Source organism: Liolophura sinensis, chromosome 8, assembly GCF_032854445.1.
Source record: "Liolophura sinensis isolate JHLJ2023 chromosome 8, CUHK_Ljap_v2, whole genome shotgun sequence".
Classification (NCBI taxonomy): Eukaryota; Metazoa; Mollusca; class Polyplacophora; order Chitonida; family Chitonidae; genus Liolophura; species Liolophura sinensis.
This window is the reverse complement of record NC_088302.1, coordinates 45,064,931-45,085,166: the sequence shown is the minus strand read 5'-3', so window position 1 is coordinate 45,085,166 and position 20,236 is coordinate 45,064,931. Positions and strand designations below refer to the sequence as shown.

At 39.5% G+C, this 20,236-nt stretch overlaps 2 protein-coding genes across 2 annotated transcripts; one reads left to right on the top strand and one right to left on the bottom strand.

Annotated features, from left to right (window-relative positions):
• Positions 1-1,912: 1,912 nt before the first annotated feature.
• On the bottom strand, positions 1,913-13,130 carry LOC135473956 (amidophosphoribosyltransferase-like). The gene is made up of 11 exons (XM_064753921.1): positions 12,941-13,130; positions 10,779-10,915; positions 9,857-9,990; positions 9,494-9,606; positions 8,684-8,823; positions 8,011-8,115; positions 7,406-7,534; positions 6,779-6,906; positions 4,823-5,044; positions 2,637-2,757; positions 1,913-2,147 (listed from the first exon to the last, which is right to left on the bottom strand). The coding sequence occupies exons 1-11, from the start codon at positions 13,105-13,107 to the stop codon at positions 2,011-2,013; spliced, it is 1,533 nt and encodes a 510-aa protein (XP_064609991.1). The 5' UTR covers positions 13,108-13,130; the 3' UTR covers positions 1,913-2,010.
• Positions 13,131-13,405: 275 nt separating this feature from the next.
• Positions 13,406-19,944, top strand: LOC135473085 (bifunctional phosphoribosylaminoimidazole carboxylase/phosphoribosylaminoimidazole succinocarboxamide synthetase-like). Its single transcript, XM_064752895.1, has 9 exons — positions 13,406-13,466; positions 13,586-13,696; positions 14,671-14,868; positions 15,727-15,905; positions 16,851-17,058; positions 17,554-17,723; positions 18,341-18,518; positions 18,697-18,855; positions 19,150-19,944. Exons 2-9 carry the CDS (start codon positions 13,687-13,689, stop codon positions 19,311-19,313), a joined length of 1,266 nt encoding a protein of 421 aa, XP_064608965.1. The 5' UTR covers positions 13,406-13,466; positions 13,586-13,686; the 3' UTR covers positions 19,314-19,944.
• The last annotated feature ends 292 nt before the right edge of the window (positions 19,945-20,236 follow it).

Genomic DNA, 20,236 nt, shown 5'->3' with positions numbered 1-20,236 from the left:
GAAAAATGTTGGTAAATTAAATGGGCATATCAGATGATTATGCAAACCATACCAGCAGGGAAATGATGCCAGTGCATGGAGTATAAAGATAAATGTAAAATGCCAATGAAATAATAATGTTGCTGTTTTTTGTTTTGTTTTGTTTTTTGGCATGAATACTAAAATGTAAGTTCTGCAATGTTGATATCCTCATCAATACACTTTCAAAAGTGAACTTGAGGAGACTAAACCTCGGGACTAAAGTTTGGTTCAAATCTCTATGACTATCTTGCACCTATATTTTAGGGTTGAAAATCCTGTCAACTTGTGTACTTCATTTAAATGACTCTTAGGTCATGTTCTGCATTGAAATACACCAACTGGAAGACCTACATTTTCCCACCAATTCCACCACGTGATTACACTGCCCATGTCACTGTTTAATGATTAATTAATGATTAATGAAATGTCAAATGCCTGCTAACAGGTGATACATAAAGCAGAAATTTTAAGGATTACTTAATTGCAAACTAGCGGTTAAGAGTTACAACCTCATTTTCCTTTGCCACAATTAACAAGGCTACACTGGAGACTTTTGGCAAAAAATCAATCACCACAAATCCAGTTCAATTGTTGCTATTATTTTTTTAGAATAGCTCAAGTAATTATGTTTCTTGGTACAAAAATATCAGCCTCATCTGTGCGCGTTATCCTTCAAAATCGGTGATGTTCCAAAAAAGTATATAACGGTTTGCACCATAACTTTTTAGAATCATTTTAACACTATAAATAGTAGGTGCAAAACTGCTATTTGCTGATGGTAATAATTTGAGCTATTCTTCGTTTCAGACAAGTGAAGTCTTAATTCAGTCTCAGTCTTTCTCGCAGAATTTCAAGATTCCCATGCTTCTGCTCTTCAGTGACATCATGGTGCGAATTTAATAGCGTTAGTAACGCTGTTTTTGCAAGAACACTTGCTTTCCATAACTAAGACATATAAACACTTGCCAAAGGTCGGTGGTTTAGTTTGGTTTTCTTTACCCCATGATGGTAATAATTTGAGCTATTCTTGGAAAATATAGAGAAGTTGATTTGAGCAGCAAATAGGACTTTTTTACCCGAACTCTCTTGTATAACCTACAATAATATACTGAAAATTTGTCCACTTTACTGTGGCCTTAAGATGCATGTCTCATTCTGTGAGAAATTCCAAGACCATAACCTATCAGTGTGTTATTAATATCTCCAGTAATATGTGATGACAATCAGGGTACTCTATTTCTTCTAAAATCTGGGACATCTGGTCTGCTCACTTTAGCCAATATAAATGCAATTTCTTTTCCTCACATGGTTAGACTGTCTAATGAGCAACATACATACTCATCTCTTTACTTTTCCAAAAGGCTGGTAAAGAAATGTAATATTCTACTTTCATCACAACACTACTTATATCTATCCCAAATTTTGGAAGAATTGGGCTACCCAGTTCTGTTTCATGCAGACTGCACAACTCACCACTACCTTTACATACATGCATATTCATCTGGCTATGGTTTAACCAGTTTAACATTAAGATAGATCTGTACCACAGCTTTGCCTACATACTGAAGCTCATTAAATTCTACTCAGAAGTATCACAACAGCAAAGGAGCCAGTATTACTGGTATCTGGTACATGACGGACAGGCCAAGCTGTTTCTATTACAGCACTTTCTTCGGATCACAATAAATAACACTGTCAGTTTGCTGTATGTGTCAGTATACTGTAACCACAGAGCCATGGTGTTGGAGGAGACAGTCTCTGACTAACTGCTAATAGGTAAGGGTCCCCACCTGCCAACTTTACTGAAGCGGTCAGTTTCCATGTAAATCTACACTGCAGCAAGTGCATGTTGAACAAGACACCCAACATATGGATCTGCATGTAGCTCTGATATCACCCTGCTATTAGTCCAGCTTGTTCAACAGGTATGGTATCAGTGGACGTTTACAAGTGTTCCACCTTATCCCACGGGTCACTGTTAGCATCTTGTCACCAGTCCAGTTTTGTGGGGTACTGACCACTCAGGCAGGCCGTACAGTGGCCAATCTTTCTCCCCTTCTCTGAAATGTTGTCCGTAACGGCCGACACCAAACCATCCAGTGTCATGTACTCTAGACTGTCTGCACCTGAACAAAACAAAATTACAGGTAACTTTTTAATAGTTAGAACTCAAACTTCAACCGGGCACTTCATAAAACTTTGAATAATTTGTTGTTTTTTTTTTTTTGGTACCTTTTCTTGTACATCACATCACCATATGGTGCTAGTAGCTGGATGTCTCTTACAAGAAAAGGTACAAAAAATATTACTTAGAAAGTTTGGTGAATGAGGCAAGAGCACACTCAATAGGAAAGGAGGCAACATCCCATCCTTACATTATAAATGTTCAAGCCACTTCAATTTTCATGGGGCCATCACATTGACAGATGGTTATAACCAACGTTAAATTTCTTCCAGCCTTATTTTGGGCTAGTATTGGAACCTAGAGGCGAATCATATTCAAAAGTTACATCCAAGTAGAAAAAAAATGCTATTTGAAAGACAACACACTCACACACAAAAAATACATTTTTCACACAAATACAGAGGATGAGAAAAGTAGCACTTCCACATACCAAAATGTTGAGCAAGCTGCTTTGTGGACATGTGATTAGCTATCAACTCTTCTTTCGTTGGGATGTTAATACCCATGTAACAGGGGTGGAGAACAGGAGGGGAGGCAACTCTGATGTGAACCTGGGAAATAATTCAATTGTTATCTCAAAATATACAGTGCAACAAAAGTAAGTTCCCCCCAAAACGTTGTTTGATATCTCCCGTGGTAATTACCAGATCGCAATGAAATTCTGCACACACTATCCCAGTAATCCAGCGGACGTGGTATATCAATGATTAACGTGCAGGTGCAGATGTGCGCTAATGGGCATGCGCAAACTGAAAATTGGTTGACTTTGAAAATTTCATAAAAGGAAATTCTTTATGTTATCACAGAATTCGATCATTTTCACTCAATGACCAGTAATTATCAATATTGTGTGTAGCCAACACGAGATGGTAACACATTTCGAATAGGCTTTTGCATTGTGTTGATAAGGCATGCGATCTGATGTTGCGGTATGGCTAACCACTTTTCCTGAAGGTGGCGTCTCAAAACGTGAAGAGTGGACTCCATCCCAACTTGACAACAGACTGATTGTTTTAACTGATCCCAAAGATGTTCGATGGGGTTGAGATCCTGAGAACATGTGGGACACTGGACCTGGTCAATGCCTTCAGTTTGGAAGAAGTCATTCACAATCCTTGCACTATGTGGATGTGCACTGTCATCATTGAAGACAAAGTCATCTCCAACCGTGCTTGTGTAGGGCAAAACATGAAGACTGAGAACTTCAGCAATGTAGCCAGCAGTGTCCAAGTTTACCTCAATAGGAATCAGATCGGTCTTGCCTGTCAAACTGATGCCTGCCCAGACCATTACGCTGCCGCCACCAAAGACTGTTACTGGCTGCACGCAGTGCTCTGCATGCTGTTCACCCTGTCGACGCCACACACGTCTCCTAGAGTCAACATGACAGAGACACACACGCGTTTCGTTGGTGAAAAGAACTTTCACCACTGCCGTCTAGTCCACTGAACGTGATTTGTCGCCTACTGCAGACGTGCTATCTTATGATGGTGGAGCAACAAGACTTTCTTCACCAGCCGCTTGGCTTTTAGACGTCTCCTGATTGTTTGGGCACTCAACCATCTTGCCCCGACACCAGCATGATCTTGAACCTCCGGTGTTGAAATTCAGAATGGATGTTAGGTGATATGACTCCGCACTAGAGTTGAAAATGGCATTATTTTTTTTTGTGTGTGGCACACTCAGACCCTTATACCTGATGTCATTCTGTTCCTTAGTGCGACGTTTACGATTCGCCAATCTTGTCTTTGTGTGTTTGCCCTGGGCCTTCCACTTCTTGACAGGTCCTTGACACCTCCTGATGCGAGAAACTTCGCTCGCAATTTCCGAATGGCGTTTGGTGTCACCCCTATTCGACGTGCAACCTGTTTTACAGGGGTGTTAGCCTCCAAAAGGCCAATTGCAATCGCCCTGTCCGTACTGCATAATCGAGGCATGGTATACCAGAGTTACAAAACATGCAACATTGATTGTCCAATACTTGTGGACAGTAATGTGGGCGATTCAGGTCCGAGAAGCACATTAGCACACAACTGCGCCTGCACGTTAATCCTTGATATATCAAGTCTGCCGGATTACTGGGATGGTGTGTGCAAAATTTTATTGTGATCTGGTACATATCAAGGGAGACATCAAACAATGTTTTGGGGGAACTTACTTTTGTTGCACTGTTTATTTCATATTTCAAGGTTCTACAAGGCTGTATGTCAGGTTTTTACAGTTCAAAGAATACATGACAGAATGTCTTGCAGAAAATTATTCTTTGGGATTAACTAATGATATTTTATGCAGAAATGAAAATTGGTGAAAGAAAAAAAACCACAAACACACGCTACACGAGAGTGAAATATTTCATTTGCATAAGCACCCTTCTCAAGAATCAGCAAAAGTAAGATTCAACTCTGTTTAGTACTGTACCTTTCAGAATTATGCAGTAATTTCATTGGGTTTTACTTTGTACTCGATAATACTGTAGAGACCACATACTGAACAAACCACATACACACAAGGCAAACCGCTTCACGTAAATTTGTGAGATAGGGTTTCAAACATGAGATCTTAGGTCAAGGACAAGTTAGAGCACTAACTTCAACTGAACATCACACACACACTCACCTCAGCAGCCCCTGACGCTTTGAGCAGTCGTATGATGGGAGCCATCGTGTTTCCACGCACAATGGAATCATCAATGATCACAATTCGCTTGCCCTTGAAATTCTCCACAAGTGATCCAAACTTCTTGGCAACCCCAAGCTGCCGTAACCTCTTACTGGGCTGAATAAATGTGCGGCCCACATAACGATTTTTGCACAGCACTTCAGCATATGGTATTCCGGACTGTAAACATTGGGAAATTAAACGTGTGGCCCACATAACGATTTTTGCACAGCACTTCAGCATATGGTATTCCAGACTGTAAACATTGGGAAATTAAATGTGTGGCCCACATAACGATTTTTGCACAGCACTTCAACATATGGTATTCCAGACTAAACATAGGGAAAATAATGTGACAGTTTATTTCTTTCCATTTGTTCCATTTTTCAGCATTAACCTACTTTATTACACTTTGAACTGTGCTGATATACAGATAAAATACATTTGTAAAAGCATGCCATCATATAACTTCATCAATATAATCTATTTATTTCATTGGTGTTCTGAACTCAAGAATATCAATTTCACTTTAGTGCACAGTGTAGCCTCGCTATAAGACGCCTCGACATAGTGCGCAATCAGACATAACGCGACCGAAACCTTGCCCTCTAAAAATCTGTGGTGTACTTTCAAGTGAGAACTGCTAAAACTGCAAACGGATAAAGATTTTTCACCATGAAATATACATATACAACGTGACATCATTTGCTTCATTTCCTACTGTTGGTGTGTTATCTGTGACCCTCGTGTTATTTGATATTTTAGGCTTAAGCTTTCAAATATTAGGTGAGTATAAGCAAAAAGTAATGGATTTTTCTATGAATAAAGAAGAAGTTGTCGCTGGTCACATTTCCTTTGCGAGCGAGTTTGATTCCAAATGCATGTGTGGCGCTGTTTTTGCAGCATTACTTCTGCATGTGTGAGGCTTCGTCAGCAATGCAGAACACATTTTGCTCACTGTGACAGGCATATCTCATAAAGGGATTAATGTTTGTACACTTTCAGTAGATGCTGATAACTTTAATCCAATTATTGAATGGCTGTGAAGCGAGGTGTGAAACTGCAGGGAGTGGGTTTCAGCTTACCGGCATGTTGACTGTGGGAGTTGAGATGAACTCACTCAAAACAATGGCTTCTTAATTTTTTTCCTCTTTTCTTCATTAAATAACGTTGATTTACCATGATATATATTAAAATGGTGAATATTATAATTTTTTTTTTGTTCAGTAGCTATAACGCGGTCAATTGATCAGCTTGACAGCTAGTCATCTGCAGTCCGCCATTTTCAATCTTTGGCAACTAAGTTCCAGGTGTTACTTCTAAAACAAGCAGATATGGACATGCGTTGTAGCTTTTTTTATTTAAAAATATAGTGAATGACACCACATTACTGGAATTCAGCTTGTGAAAATGTTTAACATGCAGCAAGTTTTGTAGATCAGCTCAGGCCTGTGATTACGTGATAAGAGGCTAGCTTCGCGGGATAGGACGGTACTGAAATGCTTGAATCCTTAGGTAACAAAAAATCTCATGTGTTTATAGTAAACTAACAATAAGAAAGCATTTGACAAAACACATGTTGCATCGATAAAACTTCATTCAATGTCAAAATCATGACCTGCAAGATAGCCTGCTGCCCTACATACTGTAGCCGTGTATAATGGATCCCAAGGTCATTTCATTATAGCGCAAGGCTAGACTATAATGCGCTCAGGAGCCTGTCCCCAAAGCGGTGCGCTATAGCGAGGCTGCACTGTATTACAGCAGTCAATATCACACGCATACCTCAAAAACACTGGTCTTTGGCAAGTAACTGATGAACTGTCCCACATGTGCGTGATGCACAGATTTTCACCTGCAGATTGAGTTCAATATGTATGCCATGTAAATGAATTGTAAGTGAACTTTGCTGACCTGTTCTGAGAAGCCCAGAGCTGCGGGCGTGGCAGATTCCGGGACGGTGGACACAATATCTGCATTGACAGGAGAATCAATGGCCAGCTGCTTACCACAGCGCTTTCGCACAGAGTACACCATCTGACCTGGTGATGATTAAAATAAAATGGGATTTTTAAATATATTTTAATTTTTTTGGAACTGCTTGCAATGTTAGTTTATACCAATTTTAATTGTTGCTTTACCTCCAGGATGAATCTTTTCTCAATGTTGTCGAAGAGTATAAAAATAAAACTAAAACTTGAATCATCTAATTTGCAGAAAACAAGGACTATCCCTGGCAATTTTTCCTGCTAACATGTTTAAATAATTGGAAAGCCTTCAGTTGAAAAACATGAAAATCATAAAAACATCAAGATTGGACAAAATAAAAAAGATGAATTTACAGTTTTAGTTTTATTCAATTTTGTTGATATTTTAGCATAGGCCAAGTTATAAAACACAAAAAAAAACTGCCTTACAAGCATAAAGCAAGTTACACATCATCGCTCAAATTCCTGCGACATTGGAAGAATGCTTTGACATTGCCACAGAGAAATGAACGGATATTCAAGAAAACAATGAATTTGAAATTAACTGTCTTACCTTCCAAAAATGAGTCTGCTCTGGCAAAGTAGATGTACTCAAATATACAGAAAGCGGGTAGTTTGTTTTCTGGTCGTGGGACTATACACATGGAATGGAAACCATCCCTGCTAATCTCAACAATTTCTCCTAGGGAAAGGAAATTGGATGAATAAATGTTCACATGGGAAAAACATGTAGAAAATGTCAGTTCTGTGGGAAAAACATATGGGATATGTCAGTTCTGTGAGAAAAACAATGTACAACAACTCTTGAATGACCAGCATTTGTTAATGTATCAGGGTGGAATATATGACTTTCTACCTCCAGGCTTGAGGGAATTTCCCTTCAATCTAGTGGTTGAAAAGCAGACTGGAAATCCACAAAGTGCTGGTTTAAATCCCAGGGTAGAAAAACACAAAGCTTTACAAGTACTGGGAACTTACTCGGCAGAAAGTCTGGGTGCACTGGGGCTCAACAGTGTACTTTTTAAACTGTTTTCTGCTTTCTAGCCAACACTATGTATATTTATATACACAGTAAACCTCATGCCTGTCCAAAATTTAATCATTCATATTTTAGGAGGAGCAAATTAGAAGAGTTTTGAAAAGCGGCTGAAGCCTGACCTGGCAGCACCTCTCTGTAGTACTTTGCCCCGATTGCCTGGAAGGCACACGACTCCGAGGAGACGACATAGCCATCAATCTCACAGTCCTCCACATCAACCTTCCCTACAACACACAGAGAGAAAAAAGAGAAATAGAAAATACATTTAAAAATAGCATGTTGCATGTGCAGGTCACAACCATAGTAAGCACGTCTCGGGAGGTTGGGGAATACACTACTGGTGATAACCCCATCGAAATAAACATTTTTATTAACGATCATTGATGTATTAAAACATTTCATGAGAACATCGGAATAAATGACACAGTAATGCCAACATCGACATAATTAAGAAATAAGAAGTAGTTTGCCATGCTCATATCACCAAAATAATGCACAGCAGTTTAACACAGCACAGTCTGACTGGTGTTCTGCGCTGTGCTCAAGAATATTTCGCTTACATGACTGTGGCAAGCATTATGGTGAGAGGAAACTGGGCAGATCCTGGGGAAACCCATGAACATGCTGGCAGACCTGTAGCATATTATAAACCAGTACAATATACACAAGGTTACTGATAAACCAGTACAATATATCACAATTCAGAGTGCTAAATACACAAATGTTTGAAAATCAACACTGCTGACAGAAAACGCAGAAAGGCAACTGCTTTTCTGCCGACACACACAGCACCTGAATAAGCTGCAGCTGTCAGCAGTTTGCCCAAACACAGCGGCCGGTTACCAAACGGGTCGCGGACTGCGTAAACTCGATCCTTATGCATGACCACCAGTGAGTAAGACAAGTGTGCCTCCAGCATCAATCTCTTTATCCTACAAGGAAAATAGGATAAAATCCCAGTACTGTCTGCCACATACAGAAAAATAACCCGGCAGTCTACTAGAACACTTCCACTGTGTATTTATTTGATTCGTTTTACGCAGTACTCAAGAATATTTCACTTACACAACGGCAACCATCATTAGAGTGGGAGGATACTGGGTTAAACCCACGACCATCTGCGCGTTACTGGCGAGATCTTTCCACGTATGACCGGAGAGGAATCCAGCATGAGCAGAACTCACAGCAACCGCATTACTGTGAGGCTCCTGGGTCATTGCGCCATGCTAGCCCCCTCAATTGTATAACTGACAAGAAAACCCAGCCTTCATGTTTTCATGTTTTTTTCATGTAAAATTCATTCAAACTGAAATTCCCCAGAAAATAACCCTTGATAAAAATCTCTTCAGTTTTATAATAACACTGCATTGATCTTTAACAAAAAGCAAAAGTTGTGCTAAAGTCATTTCAAGCCATCTGTTCACGGTCATTTAACATTTTTGGTGACAATTAACAGACGGATTATGGAGTCATCTGAGCACAAATTTAGCCTTTCAACACTTTTTATGTGACTTTACTCACAACATACTCTTTATATCAGTACAACTAAAGACATCCTTATGCTGTTCTCCTGATCAGCTGGATGTTTTAAAACTGGCCTACCTGCCAACCCAGTTGATCCCCTTAGGTTCTCCACATGATGGGGTATGGGAGAGTAGCTGGGTGATGAGCTCACTGTCAGAATGGGTAGACAAACCAACACCATGACTCAAAATCTAAAACAAAATTCAAATTTAGTTTACTGACCTAAATTTTGACTGACCACAAAAAATGAAAAAGAAATTCATGTTTGCGTTTGTAGTTTAATACATGTCAAAATTAAATTATTTCAGTTTCCTTTTGGATGAAATGATCAGAATGAACTTAAAAAAATATTTTAGCAACAAACTAGAATTTCTCTGGATCTGCATAGCTCTGTACTACAGCTGAGTTAGTGCTTATATCCACAGAAAGTACAACAGTTACCTTGTGTCGCAATGACTTTGCATTCACCAGCTCTCCATTGTGAGCCACAGCTATCCGTCCATGTAACGTGTCCACCACCAGGGGTTGGGAATTCAGCCAGGAAGATTCCCCCGCGGTTGAGTAACGGGTGTGACCTGATATCACAGGATATAGTACAACAGTTAATCTCAGGGTATTGTTATAACAGTACGATTTTGACAAGTAAACACTGACAAACTCTCTGCAAATACATGATGCATTACTTTCACAAAACAGTGAAAATGAAAAATTTGTAAGAGCTAAAACTAAAAATCAATTCAGAACAAGGTTAAAAGAAAAGACAACAAATAATCTAACCGTAGTTATTTCAGAAGAGAGATGGAAACAGCCGTTTTTTTTTTCTGATGCCCTTAATTGGTAGCTGTATATGTCAACCTTTAACCTTGGTCAAGGGATGCGACATGTTACAGCAGCCGTAAACACGATGTTGGGAGTTGGGACATCCATTACCCCAATGAACAGGCAAGCCAAAGTTTGTGTGATGTCAGCAGAAAGAGCTCAGTTGTCTCTAGTTACATAAATTAGTCATACTGGTTATAACTGATAACATAAGCACACTTTTAATTTTCTTAATTTGCACAATCTGTTTACCAATACTTTAAACTGCAATGTTTCGGAAATTCAAGATCACCAAAATAAAATGCTGTGCTTTTCAAACTTTAGGTCAGATACTTACCGAAGGACATACATATTTGGTCTGGTGGTGTGTTTTTAAGAAACCATTACGTTCAACACCAACGGTAATGTAAATGCAATAATGTCTGTAAATTTTTTTCTACAGAGGCATATAGGAATATCACACTATTTTTCAATTTTCTTCTTGATTTGTGAACAACTGCCAGAAAAAAAATTATATTTTTTAAAAGATTCCTCGGTGACTTACCGATTCCCAAGTTGCCCTTCAACCGAACCATATCTTCCTCAGAGAACACCTGGTTTACCAGCCCCATGCCCTTCTTCTGGGCAAACCTGTGGGTGTCTGCCCCATATCCTGTCACAATACCAGCACTCTCCTGGCCCCTGCACATATGTATGTTGATGAACATGAAACAAAACTGTTGAGGAACCTGTCTTAATCTACCAGCTCTTGACCTGCCAGTGTGAAATGACTGATTCCAGTAACTGCTGGGCCAGCTGAGGTTTGATTTTTTTTTTTTTTTTTTTTTTGATTGGTGTTTTACGCCGTACTCAAGAATATTTCACTTATACGACGGCGGCCAGCATTATGGTGGGTGGAAACCGGGCAGAGCCCGGGGGAAACCCACGACCATCCGCAGTTTGCTGACAGACCTTCTCACGTACGGCCGTAGAGGAAGCCAGCATGAGCTGGACTTGAACTCACAGCGACCGCATTGGTGAGAGACTCCTGGGTCATTACGCTGCGCTAGCGCTTTAACCGACTGAGCCACGGAGGCCCCGCTGAGGTTTGACATCAGGAAGTAAATCATGTATGTGGTGAGCAGCAATGATTTCTCTATATATGGGAAATATTTTAAAGAATGACAAAAGTGTCTAAGAGGTACAGGGCAGGCATAGGAGAGGGACTAAGGCTGTATTCTTCTACATGTGATTTGACCCCGACATCACTTTGATTCAGACATGCCCAAGTACGAACAAAACACATGTATAAATGTCAATCCTAAATACAGAAAATATTATATTAGTAAATGGCTGATACAGCCCATAAATGAAAAATACATGTAACTCTTTACAGCTGTTTTATTCACTTCTGTGAATAATGAGCCTTTGCAATCATCAACTGTTTCACAAGCAAATTTCATAAATCCTTTAACCCAGATTTTATTAAACATCTTGTTCAACTTGATTTGATACAGATAGTGTGTATCAACAAATGATAGTTTAAGTGTCATAAAACACCACATTAATTGGGCAAATATAATGAAGAGCACTCAGTGAAGTTTTAGCAACATAGACATGTGTCGGTTTGCTGGTTCCACTACAATTTTGTACTATGTGAGTAACAATTTGTCAGGTAGCCGTGTTAGTGGTATGGCATTAAAGGATACAGGAAACACTTTGGTTTATTTCTTAGTGTGCAAATTATGATGTGTAATAACATAACAGTACAAACAAAGTTTTCAAATATTGCTTTAAAGAGTAAAAATGGCTTCAAAGTAGTTTTCTTAAGGCCCCAGTGGTCAGTTCGGAAATTAAGTCACTTGCAGCATTGACGTTAATGGTGATCCCTGCTTAAAACTACTTTGACAGACTGAATGGTTGTGGAAAACTGGGGGCGGGGAAGTGTGGAACAGACGAATGAGGGTGGGTGGAGAGGCACTAAGCTGGCCTGAAGAAACCAAGCAGTATCTGTGTACATGTCACCTTGCTCACTCTGTAGCCATGCGGTTCACTGGGCTCGGGGCACTTCTGTGGTGTTTGCCGAGTTCCGAGCAAGGTCGACGATGACATAATTTCCACAATAATCTGACCACTGACGGAAAATGTGCATATTACAGATTGGTCATTGGTATGGTATGAAAATAACCAAAATTTTCTTGCTTTTAACACAAATTCCAAGGAATAATTTTCTTCATTGGGCATAGAAACATATATAATCTTTGTTTTAGTAGAGTTCCTTTTCATGTATCCCTTAACCTAATGAATAAATAAAATATCATCCTGCTCTGTTATATACTTATTAAACAATGGCAAGGTGCTGACTTTCTCTCCAGTCCAAAATCTGCCAGCCACCTGTGCATGGTCTTTGGTTTCCCCTGGGTTGGTGTCCTTATCCTTCAGTCGTACATGTATATTATATCTGGGAAATAACTATTCAAATTTCCCTTATTTTTTTTTTTGCTCGTTCAGATTCAGAGTTAAAAATTTCCAAAAATTAAAGGTAAACATAATTAATTTAGCTGTTTTAACTATGGTATAATTAATATACCTATTAAGCAAATACGTGAATACTGAAATACGGCTTGTACTGGATTACAAATATGTTCACACTACATGTGTCCATTCTCGGTGTGTCTTTCGGATTTGGAAACCCACATGTCATAATGAGCCATACAAATACATCACCTGTGCTGTAACCCGACCAGTCCCACGCTGATGGTATGAGGGACGTCTACTTGTGACGGCCATTCTCCGGCAGCCACACACCCAAATACGCCACAAGCTTCCCGCAATTCAAACTCGTCCGTGTCAACGTCTTCAAAATGTACCAGTGACTCTTGATCTGCCATCATTGTGCTTTCAGACGGTTCAAGCTTCGTCAAATGTCACACTGCAATTCGCCTAGCTATTGCCGGCCATGCCGACCTGCCAATACATATATCCGCGCTGGAGAAGTCTATGTTTCCAAATACTCGGGGAGGAGCTAGCGTTTTAGTATATTCTCCACGTATTCGCTATGATTCATAAAATGTTATAGATAACCATTCTAATAAAACATTTCCCGAGTCGCAGAGAGTTTAACAATCCAATTGTTCCCCTCTATTTTAAAAGTGGTGTAATCCAATGACCGACTCATTTTCATCCAGGTCAACCTCGTGGTCATCGAGTTCACAGTTGAAATTCAGATTAGGTGGTTGGCAGCCAAACTTTGGTAAGTGCATGGGATTATCCGTATATCCTCGTTGCCTTAGAATTTCTTTTGTCCCAATTAATAACCAGTGTTTTTTTAGCAGATAAAGTTTAAGCCATGTTGTTTTTGTATATCTGCAGGGGCGCTGCTCATTTGTACTTGAGAGGCGACACAGCCAGCCGTGACAAGAAGGCGGGTTACCCCACGTGCACAACAACATCAACATATTTGACACCACACCATGCCTAAGGGTTAGCAAACGAGATTGACGTGGAAAAGATTCGCTAAACTCCTCACGCATACACATGATCTGTTTTGTCCATTAAACTACAGTATATTTGTTTGTTTTTTTTTTTGTTCGTTGGAATTTGTAACGCTGGGGATTCTGTCCCTCTTTTATGGGTGTCAAGTGCTGAAAGACCTAGCTTATAATCTGTTACCCTGCATGCCTATAAACAAAATGCTGCAGCCTCTTGTTTGATCTTGTCTAAACTAAATCATTAAATGGTGCCTGCATACGTGTACACATGAAATAAGACCGTCTTGGTGTCCTAATGGTTAGAGACCTTTGTTTCAAACCGGGGTCCGGTGTAACCAAAGACTTTAAAAATGGTACTTTCTGCTTGGCGTCCAACTCTTGAAAGGCTAGAGCAAGGAAACACGACTGGTTAGCTTAGTGTCAGTATAATGTGATTAGGTGGGGTGTCATGTCTGGTGTCTTTGGCATGATACTTCAGTGGCGGCAGCACTTTGGCGGCATGAACTTGCCCTGTCACAAAAAGACAAAGTATATGTACACACACCTTATGGCTCTTCGTCATATGACTGAAAAATTGTTAAGTACAACGTTAAACCCCAAGCATATATAAATACACATGAAATAAGAGATACAAGAGCAAAAAATTGTGCTGTGATGTTTAAGTCATCTAAAACAAATGAAGACACAAAGTATTTTACAGAAAATTGTGTAAGGAAAAAAACTTGAATTAAAATGTAAATTTAAGAGTGTGTGTGAAATATATAGTAGGACAGTTTATTAACTGGGCTAAGCTATAGGGTCGTAATAAATTTAAGCTTGACAGTTTTGATTAGATATAGGTTCAGCACACACTTAAACACCTGCAAAATAAATCCTCTCCCCCCCCCCATCCCCAAAATGTTTATTGTGTTGCCACTTCTCCAAACCATTACTCTAACTATCTGGCTTTGTTTTGATTTTGAACAGAATTAAATCTGGGAGATATTTTGATTGAGGGCAAAACTAAGATTGTGTACAACTTGCCTGACAGCCCAGAGAGAGTACTCTTACATTCTAAGGACAGGATATCTGCAGGTGACGGTGCCAGACAACATGAACTGGTGGGCAAAGCTGCCATTTCCACCACCACAGCTGCGGCTGTCTTCAAACTGCTTAATGATGCAGGTATGTGACTGCAATTCATATTAGCCACAGTATTTGTCAAGCTCATTGTTTCTGAGGTATATAATTATTCAACAGGTGTTTGACTTTCAAACCCCTTGCAGAAGACAAGGAATGTGACTTGCACGCTGAAATTTTCACTCCCCATACTCTTGATTACCAGGTGTATCTGATATTAGCACACCTAGATCTTGTTTCATGATTGCTATTAAAGGGTTGAGAGTGTGAGAACATGCCTCATCTTTGAAGGCCTTTTGTGACCTATAGTAAATGTAATGCCAGTTTACAAGTGGCTGCAAACTTTTAATGTAGGAAGACATATTGAGATTTTCAGAAAACATAAGGAGTTAGTTTAGCCCCACAAATGTTTCGTCTGAAATAATACATAGCATTAATGGGTATTAAACGAAAAACTTTTTTGTGATGTCAACAAATTATTGGACTGTTGCCATTGCAGTGAAGGAAAAGGTCAGATTGACAGAAATCAATGCGTCCCTGGCTGGTGATGTCAGTGGCTCAAATCCAGCATAGGTTTGAATGTTTTCTGCTTTGTGACAATTTTTTCTGCCCTGTGAACTGAAATACTTAAGGCCCTGGAATCACAAAGGGATCTGAGAATTAAGTCAAAATTTCAGTTATTAAACTTCAAATTTGCTTTGCAATACCTTACAAAGAATTTACGTTGTCAAGCAGTATTTTGACCTTGTTATGTAAGAAATAAAAAGTTTAAAGCGATTTGTTTAAAGTTTTAAATCGCTTCGTGATCCCGGGGCCTGGATGCCTGGAGAATATAAACATCAGTGGAAAAGGTATAACAGTGCAATGTTCATTAATCTTTGTATGATATTTTAATCATTGTAGGTGTACGCACCCATTTCATTGAGAAGCATTCAGAGAAAGAGTTTCTGGCGTACAAATGTGAAATGATTCCAATAGAGTGGGTGACCAGGAGAGTAGCTACAGGCTCGTTCCTGAGGCGAAACCCCGGTGTTAAAGAAGGCTATAGGTTCTGCCCACCTAAACTGGAAACTTTTTTTAAGGTACCTTTTTTCTCTGTTTGTAAATGTTTGTGGATACAAATGAGGATGTTTGCATCACTTGCACACATAGCAGAAGGAAGGAACATGATTTAAGGTTGTTATACAGATGGCATAACTCATTATTTATTTATTTATTTATTTATTTATTAAATTATTCAAGAATATTTCACTTACAGAACATAACTCAAAACACTGAAGGCGGTGAAGTGACCGGAATACAACATCTCCAGATATTCTGGAGACCTTTAACCCCTTGCATTCATTTCTAGTAGAATTTGCATCGTAAAGAGTCAAGGATGAATCCCGAATCTTCGCTCATAAGCAAACCCAGGACGCAAAGCATTTCTTCATACTGGCGATCAAAGTTTAGTTTTTATGATCAGTAGCTGTTTGAATCCAGGTCTCATTGGCTCATCTGCTGCTATAGCAACTCTGTCAAAGTTTGCTAGTTTATGGTACAAATAGTTTATCTGGGGTTATGCTTGCCTCGCAAGGCCCATAAACTTGAACATAGGCTTTACAAGGTACAGATTAAAGTCCTTAGTATGGGCGCTAGCCAAAGGCTAATGGTTTACCCAGGTATTCAAGTTACCTCCATGGCTCCACCCACAAAACCTTTAGTGTAGAAATAAAAAATTCTTAAATATGACGTTAAACAGCATTCAGGGGGGGCCCTCCGTGGCTCAGTTGGTTAGCGCACTAGCGCAGCGTAATGACCCAGAAGCCTCTCACCAATGCGGTCGCTGTGAGTTCAAGTCCAGCTCATGCTGGCTTCCTCTCCGACTGTAAGTGGGAAGGTCTGCCAGCAACCTAGGGATGGCTGTGGGTTTCTGCCGGGCTCTGCCCGGTTTCCTCCCACCTTAATACTGACCGCTGTCGTATAAGTACTGTATATTAGTTATATATGTGTTCAGATATGGTGAGTTAGGTGTGTGTGATTTATAGGACGATGCCAATCATGACCCCCAGTGGTCACATGAGCAGTTGGTGTCTGCGGGACTGAAGGCAGCGGGGATAACCATTGGTCCAGACGAGGTGGCCATCATGGGCAAGATGACCATGACAGTGTTTGAAATCCTGGAACGTGCCTGGGCCTCACTGAACTGCATGTTAGTCGACATGAAAATTGAATTTGGAGTTACACCAGATAAAGGTACTGTTACTCTATTCCGCTCTCAACCAGTGGAATGGACATATTCATTGACTGTGAAGTAAGTCATTAAAAGATTATTGTCTAGATTTAGGTACTTGACCTAATTGCAAACATTGGAACCTGCTTAAACATGATTTTACTGAAATTGTGTTTGATGAATGCAATAAAAGGAAGTTAAATCCAGTAAAACAATAGATATAATGCCCTCGCCAATTTCCAGATAGCAACTAACTACCGATCTCTCAACCTTGTAATTCCTGAAAGATGTCAATATCATGATGGATTCAGGCTATATAGTATCAAGTATACTGCCTTATAGGTTTGAACCAGCATGGATGACTTTGAATTTCCCAGTCACGGTTCCAAGTCTTCAGACAGTGAATTGGATGCTTGTTCAGGCATTTCCAGCCTAAATATTATAATATCAGTTAAATAATATCAATTATAAACATTATTTTGAACTCATTTTGTATTGTTTTAAATTCATTTGTGTAGGTGAGATCATGGTGGCTGACATCATTGACAGTGACTCATGGCGACTGTGGCCAGCTGGCGACCGGCGACTGATGAAGGACAAGCAGGTGTACAGAGAACTCAAGGAGGTCACAGCTGAAGGACTAGAGACTGTGAAGAGGAATTTTGAGTGGGTTGCTGAGAGATTGAAGGTGTGAATCCCCTTAGAAACAGCATATTGAGGTTGTTCAGTAAATGCTTACAACAGTTTTTGTGTGACATATGGATGTTTTGATATTTTTACTCTAGAATGGTTGATTTTCACTGAAATATTTTTGAACAAGACAGCTAACAGATATTCAAGTACTCTTTTGGTACACATATTTTTTACTCGCGGATGATTTCATGATTTAAAGGTGAGATAGCTCACTATCAGTTACAGAGACAGAGTTCATTCTTACACAGGTTAGCTTTTAATATAACAATCCTCCCACCATAATGCTGGCCACGGTCATGTAAGTGATATGTGTACGGCATAAAACACCAATCAGATAAAATTACATATAGCTTCAGAATATTTTGATATTTTTGCAATACATATTACAGCATTTTATTTAAATAAAAAATGAATGTACAGGCTTTCCAGACTTATGGTTTTCTTGGATTTTAAGTAAAGCAGTTCCACTTGAACTGTAATTGCCTTCTAGTGTCATCCATTACTTAGAGGCAATCTTGCAAATGTAAATGTTGAAATTCATTTGTTCTGTGTACTAGTATATGTATTCTTATTAAGGAAAAGGTTTTGCATGTAAATGCTTTTCTCTTGCAGGAATTGAACCCCAAACCGTCCGCTCGTGTTGTTGTTCTTATGGGCTCTCCTTCTGACACAGCTCACTGTGAGAAAATCCAGGCCACCTGTCACAAGTTTGGTGTGCCGTGTGAACTGCGGGTGACCTCTGCCCACAAGGGCACGGATGAGACCATGGAAATTCTGGCCAGTTATGAAGGTGTATTGCAGTAGTTTATTGTGTGTGAAGACAAAAATGTCAATTTTGAAATCCTGTTTCAAGTTTGGTGATATTTGTTGATCTCAAAATTCCATTATGTATGGAAAATGAACTTTCATCTGTTCTTCTCTTTCCATGAATTGCCTGTTTTTCATGTATGCCGCCTCTTTTTCTTCAGGGGAGGGAATTCCGACAGTGTTTGTGGCTGTGGCTGGTCGCAGTAATGGCCTAGGTCCAGTGCTATCAGGTAACGCTACCTGGCCGGTCATCAACTGTCCACCTGTGTCTGCAGACTGGGGAGCCGAAGACATCTGGTCATCTTTGAGACTACCGTCAGGTATATCTTCTCATAATTAGGTGCACCTAATTTATTGTGGACATTTGGTTGTTTGAAATTACATTGCTTTATTTTAAGGAACGTAGACAAAAACCAAGACTTCACTTAATGATACATTTTATTTTTGGAATGAAACAGACTTTATCTTTTGGCTGACATTGACATTGTCTATTTTCCCATATATGTTTTCTCTTGTCTGCATAACTTAATTCCGGGGAATACGTTGAGCATATCTGATGCTGTTCACATGACACACTTGTATGACAGGTTTCACATTTGTGATTTTGTTCCCAGGTCTCGGGTGTACAACAGTTATCTCCCCTGAAGCTGCTGGGATTCAAGCTGCACAGATATTGGCTCTTACAGATCATGTGATCTGGGCCAAGCTGAGGGCCAGTAAGCTGAACACTTGGATCAGTTTGAAAACAGCAGATAAGAAAGTTAGAAATGACAAATGAAAAGAGGGCTGAGATCTGATTATTTGAAGGAGCTTTTGAGATCTGTTAACCACAAACGTGGGAAAGTATCCAGTTTAGGTGGATGGGTCTTGATGTGGAAAGCCATCACATTAAGATTGTTGTTGCATTTTGGGTGTTCCTTTCATATGTTGAGATGTTAGTTGAGATTGTGAATGCCTTTCAGTGATTATTACAAGGGTACAGTGAATCACTGGATTCCATCATGTATGAAGACATTGCAGTTCATTTCATTGCAGAACAAATCATTCTAGATAGTTGTCTCATTTTATTTTGTAAATATAATGAAGTTCTTGAATTTATTATCAAGATCACAATTGTTCAAGGACCACAATCTGTGTATCACCTCATTTGTCAGTTGCTATCATTACTGCTGAAGGGATTATGAAAGTAAATAGTTTTTCACTTCATCTTCATTTGGATTTTCGTATGTGTATGGTGGATATGTGCTCATTCCCCTCCAGTGCTTACAAGGGACATGATCAGGTATCATTAAATGGTCTCATTGCAATGTTATTTCGTCTTTGTTTTCATTTTTTATTGACCGCTTCGGCGGCCTAATGGTTAGAGCATCCACCTTGAAGTTGGGAGTCTGGTCATATCAAAGACTTTTAAAATGGTAGTTGTTGTCGCCTTACTTAGCACTTAGCGGTTAAAGCAAGAAAGGAGGACTGGTTGTTCCGCTGTCAGTATAATGTGACTGGATGAGGGTGTCATGATTGGTGTCTTCGGCATGATACCTCAGTGGCGGCAGCACTTTGGCTTCATGGACAAGAATTCATTCATTTTTTTATTGTTATTCAACTTGTCTTAGTACCACAGGAAACATAATGACTTGTTCAGAGGAGTTGTGTTGAGACTTACCTCATCTTTCAGTGTGGTAAGATGTAGATTGCCTTAATATC

Bases quoted from the DNA above. Each gene is read 5' to 3' on its own strand.
- LOC135473085 (XM_064752895.1), top strand. The intron at 17,059-17,553 runs GTACTGTTACTC...TCATTTGTGTAG, and splicing joins TGGAGTTACACCAGATAAAG to GTGAGATCATGGTGGCTGAC. The intron at 18,856-19,149 runs GTATATCTTCTC...TTTTGTTCCCAG, and splicing joins ATCTTTGAGACTACCGTCAG to GTCTCGGGTGTACAACAGTT.
- LOC135473956 (XM_064753921.1), bottom strand. From the start codon at position 13,107: ATGATGGCAGATCAAGAGTCACTGGTACATTTTGAAGACGTTGACACG. The intron at 5,045-6,778 runs GTCAGCAAAGTT...CAATGTTTACAG, and splicing joins CTCTGGGCTTCTCAGAACAG to TCCGGAATACCATATGCTGA. The intron at 2,148-2,636 runs GTATGTGGAAGT...TGTTTTGTTCAG, and splicing joins GCAGCTTGCTCAACATTTTG to GTGCAGACAGTCTAGAGTAC.